The sequence below is a fragment of the Ceratina calcarata genome, unplaced genomic scaffold, assembly GCF_001652005.2.
Source record: "Ceratina calcarata isolate Rehan_Ccalc_2016 unplaced genomic scaffold, ASM165200v1 scaffold397, whole genome shotgun sequence".
NCBI classification, from domain to species: Eukaryota; Metazoa; Arthropoda; class Insecta; order Hymenoptera; family Apidae; genus Ceratina; species Ceratina calcarata.
In genome coordinates this window covers 3,078-11,484 of record NW_017163089.1, presented here as the reverse complement: position 1 = coordinate 11,484, position 8,407 = coordinate 3,078, and the positions used below count along the sequence as shown (strand labels likewise).

Below are 8,407 nucleotides of genomic sequence, written 5' to 3'. Positions count from 1 at the left end.
CTTCCATGATCAACTACAAAACAATAATATTTAAATTTATATAAACATAGTAAGGCTTATTTTATATTTTCTACATTCGATAGATATTCACATTCAGTTACACGTCTGGTTGTTTTCACTGTTTATATAATATATTATAAATAATATCTCATATCCAGTTTCATACATGTATATCACAGATAAAATCGAACATAGCATGTAAAACAAGAATCAAGTTAATTGCTAATATGAAATCGCGTTGATTGGCATGAGGGGAAATTGGGCAATATGAACTGACACCGGTTGTTCATTTTCCTGGGAGTCTATTAACGAGGCAGGTAGTCGCAGTCAGGATAAAGAGAAAGGCGGCATGGCAGGACTATCGCCGCGGGAGTCGACTAGGAAGATGAAACGGAACGAGCATAACTGATTGGCAACCTGCGCAACCTTCCAACGAAGGACGCTTGTATCGGGTGCCCAATAAATCTTTCGCCGCGAAATAAATCTCCGTTTCAAACCGAGTCGAAGTTATTGATAACAGTACGCGCTCGGACATGTGTGTGCGTGTATGAACTCTGTGCTACGAGTATCAAGGACTTGTCAAGGACGCATGGCATCCGTCCCATTAATTTCCCTGACAGGCTTATCTATTAAGTCTAAGACTCACTGATTTCTCGAATGCGAGATAAGAGGTTTTATCACATCTCTGTTAAAAGAAGACAAAATCGAGTTGACTGTTTGATGTGATTAATGAAATTGTTATGAAATATTGAATTCGAATAGATAATTTGTATTGAATTAAGGGACACTCGGTATAAAAGGGATTGAGGAATTTGAAAGCGAAGTTGAACAACGAAGGATTACGGGGGAAGAGCTCTGTGGGAAGAATTCCGCTGTTGCTAGCCACGAACTAACCACCTTTCAGCTCTAATTTCCTTCCCTTTCGCGATCAGACACCGGAAGTCTCGTACGTTTGTCAATTTTCGAAAATAACTTCTGGTTGAAATAAATAATATCTTGTGTGTATAATACATCCAATCAATTTGATATAAAATCTTATAACCCAACAAAAGGACTGTTATTAGGATAGTAATTATTAAGGTAAAGAAATGTATACTAATCCATGAAAGCACATAAGAAATGACTCTTACAATTATCCAGTAGTGATTGATTACATTTTGAAACCTGGAATACATATTGGTTCTTTAAGTATTTACTCAATTGTGTCCATTGCCTAATAGATTTTTAATAAATTTACTGAAGAAGAAATTACTGCTTCTAAAACTTTTCTTTATTACTAATTATTAAAATAATATACACAAATTCATGAAAGTAGGTAAAAAATGTCTCTAACAATTATTCAAAATTGATTTTATTTTAATACCTGAAGGAAGTATATTTGGATATTTTAAGTATATATTTACTCAATGATGTCCATTGCCTAACAGATTTTTAAAGATTTTTAAATTTATTGAAAAACGAATTATTGCATATGATACTTTCCATTGAGTCACCCGGTGTATAATATGGGGTCAGTGTAATACGCCACAGTTGACTTTGAAACATGATATCTTTCAAATACAAGGTAAGTGTAGAGAGAAAAATATATTATATAAAAGTGCGATTAATTATGTTGACCCAGTCGTTACAAGTATGCATCATGTGTAAATAACAAAATAAAAAATATAAAGAATGTGCAAGTCGTTTCTCAACTGTTTTATCCCAGCTTGTAATGATAATTTAAACAACACATTTTGACCAGTTATAAGAGATTAGTATATGCTGAAAATTTCATTGGAATTGGCTATCACTGTTGTAAGCTATAATTAAATTATAATAATTAAATAAATAAAAATCGCAATTTACACGAGTTCTGGCCAAAAGTCTACACCTTTCGATGTCCGTCGCTTCTTTCGGTATCGACAGACTTTGATAAAATTTTTAGCAGTTACTAATCTCATCTCATATTACAAACCAGGACAAGAAAGTTGAAAATCGCGACACTTATGATTTTCCTTACGATTTAAAAAAAGTTAGTCAATTTTATATGGCGCGTATTCAGTTTTGCTCTTAAGGATGTGTTGGCTATACAGTCAATCCCAAAAGTTTGTGTACCTTAGAAAAACGCATTTCGTATATGTTCAAAAAATATTGTAGAAATAGGATAGGACTCCTCTTATCNGGTTCCTTCCCTGGACAGAGGATCAGCTGTGGCCTACCTGCGAGCGGCAAGGACGCTGACCCATTGACCGTGGCCCATCGTTAGCAGGTGCACTTGCGAATGAATGGGTAAGTCTAAATCTCTACAGTTTTTACATTTTCTTTTTAATTCAATATTCCCCGCGACTTGTTAATCCTATCATCATCCATCAATTATCAACAATCTATCATTTCTCCATCCATTGCACGTGAACAACGATTAAGTGTATTAATTGTTATTCATAATAGTGCACGAACAACAATTTCCTTGCATTGTTATTCATGTAGTTTGTTAAACGCTTCGTACTGAGCGGAGCGCTTGTTCAAACGCGTGAAAAGCCGCCCGGCCGGATCGGAGCCAACGCTCCCGAGCCGGAGCGCGCGCGAACCGAGCGCTCTGATTGGTCGGTGTTTTTTGTTAATAACTCCTCAACCACGCCTCGGACAACTTTTTCGCAAAGGAAAATGTTGTTTAAAATCATGTCAGGAACCTCCCATTAAAATTCCTTACACTAGTTTTGGGACACCCTGTATATACATACATATATCCTTAAGTGTACCTCGAGAATGTAAAAGCTACAGAGTTACCCAATGAAAGCAACGAAAAAGATTTTCGTTGGAGTATATTCCTAATTCGAAACTATACATATAAATTATGGCATGAAGCATTTTCATAATATAAAAAACATGAGCTATTTCGATGGCCTCTTCTAACTGAGACATCCTATAATATAAAGCCCTCCATCCTCCAAAAAGTGTCAATAAGTTTAGTGTTAATATAACATAAATTTTGACTTGTAAATGACAGTAGAAGCTTAGCTGAGTAAAAATTGGAACATTTACATTGTATGTGGAAACTTCCTTCGACACGTACTATTTATAGAAGAAGAACGAAAGATCGTGAAATTCAAGGTAAAACTAAATTATAATCATTTTTAGTAAAAGCCCATCAATCCTGAGGTGCAGGGTCAGACTGCACTCTCCACGGCGTATAATTCTGAAACAGCCTGTACGAGATTCGAGCGCGGAGTGAGAAAACAGTAGTGAGAAATTCGGACCGAAATTCCTACACGGAATCGAACCTTGAAACGGCGGGCGAGGGTTGATTGACTCTCGATAATGGCCGATTGTTAATGGCCGTGGCCGTGTGCGTGCCACAGGGTGGAGAGCTGTAACACGAGTAGCGGATTTATGGCTCGCAGCCGCGACGCGGACCGATTTAAACTGTTTGACAGGCCAATGAAACGAGTTCCAATTCCAGTTCGTAAAATCGACTGGAACTTATGTAGTTAGTCAAGCTGCGGCGCCCGGGATGAGTGTGACAGAAGGTACGGCTCTCGAATCGGAAATACGCTGTCGGCCGTGCATGACTGTGTCCAATTTTAATTTGTAGCCAGGTACCGGTCCCACGAAAAGAATTTGATTTCGTTCACTAATCCATAATCCAATGCGGTATAAAAGTATTTATTTATCAAGTGAATTAATGTGGAATATGAAGGAATTTCAAATTACAGATGAGTTAAAGGAATGTGGGAAAATGTTTATTAAATAATAACAGAAACTTATTGTATGGAATGATTTGTTTGAGAAATTTACTTAACATAGTCATAAATTTTGAATATTGTACACACATTTGTTCCAACAAGACAAGTAATTGCGACGAAATATTTTGTACATAATATAATGAATGCGAAATTTATTTCCTTCGACTAGCACTATTTATGAAAAAAAATTATCGTGAAATTCAAGAAAAAAATTCAAGACATTCAAGTATGAGCCATTTATCTCGAAAGTGACCTAAATCTATTGTCCAAGAAACTAAATCTATATTTTTTAATATTTACATTTCTACGTTATTTCTTCATTTTTAAGGAAATTTTAACTATTATATTTAAAACTAGATTTTGTAAAAAGAAAATTAGCTGGTTATGGAATGGTACAAATTTTTATTTTAAAAGTGGCTTAAATCCCAGTTTGACAGTTTCAAACGGATATATGTAGAGTAAAATTTAGGATATAAGAGCTCTATGCTTTATTATTTAAATAGTAATGTTCAATTTGCTCAAATTAAGATTTTTATTTTATTTTTTGATTAAGAGTAACTTAAGTCCTTAAACTTCAACTTAACAACAGTAATTTCCTCTGTGTATTTGAGGACAGAAGATTTAGGTTACCTTTTAATGGACGAATATTGAAAAACATGGGATATACATATTTTATGTCACAAGATCATTTTCGTTTCAATTAAATTTGCACAATTTCTCTCAGGTGAGAATTAAAAGCTTTCGTTTCGCAAATTGGAAAATGTGATTGTTCCAATTTTTGCACAAATTAAAACATAAACACCCCGTATAAAAAACTATATTCCTTGTTTTAGTCTAGATTTTATATGAGGAATCATCCCCTTAACGGTTGTACCACGATTTCTTTAGATCACTGTATTATCATTTTATCAGTTATCAATACCTTCAAATTTATTAAACCACAAACCATTAAGCATCTTTCCAAGTAAATAGATTTAGGCCACTTTCAAAATGAACGGCTCATATATGAGTCTAGACCGAGTGCTCAAATGAAAAACTTAAGCTCAGGCGATTGAGAGAAAGAAATTTAATGGAAGAGTGTCTCTTCTTCTATCAGCATGTTATACTTATTGCGGAATGAACACAAAATACATTAGACGCTCGGTCTATTCTCTCATGTCTATGATACAGAATGCACTAATAACAAACCGAAGATAAAAGAATATGAAAAGCTTCACTAATGACAAGAAGCAGACCAATAATCAGCGGCTAATGAGAGTAAATTACGAGGAACCATCTGAGATTGAGAGCAGTTCGTGCGTTATTAAAAATAAGGGAAAAGATGAATTAAAGGAATGAAGGAACATAATCGCAGTTCTCTGTATCTGTAATGCATGGAATGATTTGTTTGAGACTTACTTCAGTGATAGAATTTGCAGTGACAATATTGTATAGTCTTGATCAAAATTAATATAGAATATAGATGAATTTCAAAGAACAAGAAAAAGAAAAAAGAAATGAGTTAAAAGAATAAGAAAACGTGTTATTTAGATGAAAGTTAAGTGCAGTAGAAATATTAAATATTATGCAGAAACGTATTTTTTCCAACAGGATAAATCATCAGAACGAAATACTTCGTAGATAATATAACATAAAGAATGCTGCAACAAACCGAAGACAAGAAAACATGGAAATATAATGACTGCGAATTTTTGTACTTATTATATCAATTCAGAAAATAAAATACAGACAACTTCCTTCAACTTTTAAAAACAATAATATGCACCTTAGTTTTGATACTTCATATACCGTTGGATATTGCATGCATTTTTCATATCTTGTACACATGCAATTTTTCTATAAATGCATAAAATCCGCAGTCTACTAATGGCAATACGCAGGCTTGCTATCAATAATCGGCAGCTAATCAGGTTAAATTACGGGGAATCGTATGAGAACGAGAGTAGCTCGTGCGTTATTAAAGAGACTAGTGCATTAACAAAAGGACAATGCGAGGGAACGATAGCTATCATTATGGAAGCGGTTCGTGCTCCCGACAGTGGACCACCATGTACGATTCAATATATCTCTGCGGCTTCCCATAACATCTCCCATTGAACCTGCTTATGCGGGGTCCGGCCCTATCATGGTGTGGCCATACCAATGAGATTATGCCTACACCTACCATATCCCGCAGATACGAAACTCCCTGGCTAAATTTAATCCTTTCTCGCCGATACCTTCCCAAACACGTTCGCGATACGCAGGTGTGCCATCGCGTTGCTAAAGTAATTGAAAATGGAAATGGATACCATGCGAATTTTCTCAGACCATTTTATGAAATATGGTGTTGGCTATCAGAAGTTATTCAATAAGTAGTTGTTATTATATTATTTAATAAGTACTTCGTAAAGCTGGCAATTTTTAGACAAACTGTGTATCACTCTGCCAGTGACAGTTTCTTATTTTATCTCTACTCTACAATACAACGAAAGATAGTCTTTAATCATAATTTTAAAACACAATTTCCAGGTGTATACACGAATAAAAATCAGACTTGATATTTCATTGAAAACTCGGAAACACAGAATGAAAATTTTCAATCAAACTGCACTTGATACTTTTTTCTATCGCAATACATTATAGTAAATGTCCCAATTTCTGTTTCCAATTTCTATTCGTTGGCTTATGATTACGTAAGGGTGTCCCAGAAAAAGTGTTAGATTGTGTGATAGATTCTGTACGTGTTTCTGAGCAACAATTTCTTTTGCCAAAATGCAAGGAGACGGCATAGTTTTTGAATTGTTAACGAAAAACACTGACCAATGAGAACACGCGTAGGGCCCGCGCTGACCAACGACCGAGCGTTAAGATCTGTGCCACCACTCCCGTGACTGGGCGCACTCCCTACGAGTGCTTTCATTGGTCACTGTTTTTCGTTAATAATTCAAAAACCATGGCTCACTTTGCATTCAATCAAAGGAAAGTGTTGTGCAGAAACACCTTCGGAATCATCCCTTTTCGGCTCTAACACTTTTTCTAGGAGACCCTATATAAAATGACAGATAAAAAGTCAATGAGTAGGAATTGTTATGTAAATAGAAATTGAACAATTTACTACACTGTGGGGTAGGCGACACTTTATAAAAACGGCAGAATATGTAATTCCAATGATTCTCATTTATGTACACAAAATGGGTACTCACGACTCTAGATTCGATGTCGAGGCTCTGATCCCGCCTTCTCTTGCCGAGGACCGGCGTGCAGAGGAACATATCCATGGAGCTGCCATCCCTTCTCAGGCTATCCAAACTTCTGACAGCAACTATAGCCGCGGCCTCGTATAATTCCCTTAAGGCCTTCGGTCTGCTGTTCGATGTGAACAGCGCCGTCGATGGTTTGTTAACGACGTGGAAATGCTCCGTCCTCGCCGCGAACGTGCAAATATCCGACTCGGCTGCAACATTAGAAGGGATCACACGTTTAACACCCCCGCGAACTTTCCACGAGACTGTTCCAAACTGTTTGATACGCTAATTGATGGAAATTCGCGCGACGTGATGCTTATATTAAGTAAAGATTGTTTATAGTGCTATTTCATATCGATCAATAAAAAGTGTATTTTTATAAATTTCCATAAACTCTGTAGTTAATGCAGACATTAACCCTTTTAGTGCCGAGCAAGAGTATCAAACTTATGCAAGGAATACCAATTTGTCGAATTTGTTAAGGCTTGGGAAAATGCTTATAAAAACCAAACTAAGAATGATATTTTCAAAATTAAAAAGGCAGCATATTACGAAACGAAGAAAAAATAAAGTAATGCCAATTGTATTTCAATATTTGTTGAAAATCATACCAATATAAAACATTATGAAAAACATAGGAATGAGTTTCTCTTCTACAAACAATATTTGCACATAAGAATAATCATCATTGGATCACAGCTTTACTTATATCACGTAGTATGAAGTATAAATATTACATTTTCAATCACTTCTAACAAAATAATTAACAGGTATCAATATATTGCCATTACGGTTCCAAGAAGCTGTGTCGAATTTCTATCTCATCGCTTCAGCGTATACGCAGTCTCGTCACCAATCCGCATAGAATATAATAAAAAGTTGAATCCAAAACAATTTTTTTAATTCTTTTACAATGAAATTAGATCATTTATAACGTTTTATAAATTTATTTTGTGATAGAATTCTCACGCAATGCGGATAGTAAGACACCTTCGGATACGTGACGATATATCGTCGTTCAGCACTAAAAGGATTAAGGATTTATAGGCTATATAGGGTGTCCCACAAAAAGTGTTAGCGCCGAAAAGGGGTGATTCTGGAGATGTTTCTGAACAAGAACACGTGTAGGGCCCGCATTCAGCTAGGGATAGGTTGTTTTGGATTGTGACGCTCGGTCGTGGCTCAGCGCGGGCCCTATACGTGTTCTTATTGGGCAGTGTTTTTCGTCAATAATTCAAAAACCATGCCTCACTTTGCATTTTGTCAAAGGAAATTCTTGTTCAGAAACACATACAGAATCACCTCTCTTCGGTTCTAACACTCTTTCTGGGACACCCAGTATACTTAAACGATGCTAGCATGTTGAATTTGTTATTATAGATTCCTATTACTATTAAAAAGCTACCTGTAAAATTTTAAATCAATTCATGGGTTTTTTGAAATATTATAGTGACTTAA

The 8,407-nt window shown here is 35.6% G+C and overlaps 1 protein-coding gene across 1 annotated transcript in view; it reads right to left on the bottom strand.

Annotated features, from left to right (window-relative positions):
* The window catches only part of gukh (NHS actin remodeling regulator GUK-holder), a 54,420-nt gene extending 47,247 nt beyond the window's left edge, over nt 1-7,173 (bottom strand). The window contains exon 1 of the mRNA XM_018026915.2: nt 6,908-7,173. Within this exon, the coding sequence (XP_017882404.1) occupies nt 6,908-6,982 (75 nt within the window). The 5' untranslated portion in view covers nt 6,983-7,173. The remainder of the gene's footprint in view (nt 1-6,907) is intronic.
* Between the last annotated feature and the right edge of the window lie 1,234 nt (nt 7,174-8,407).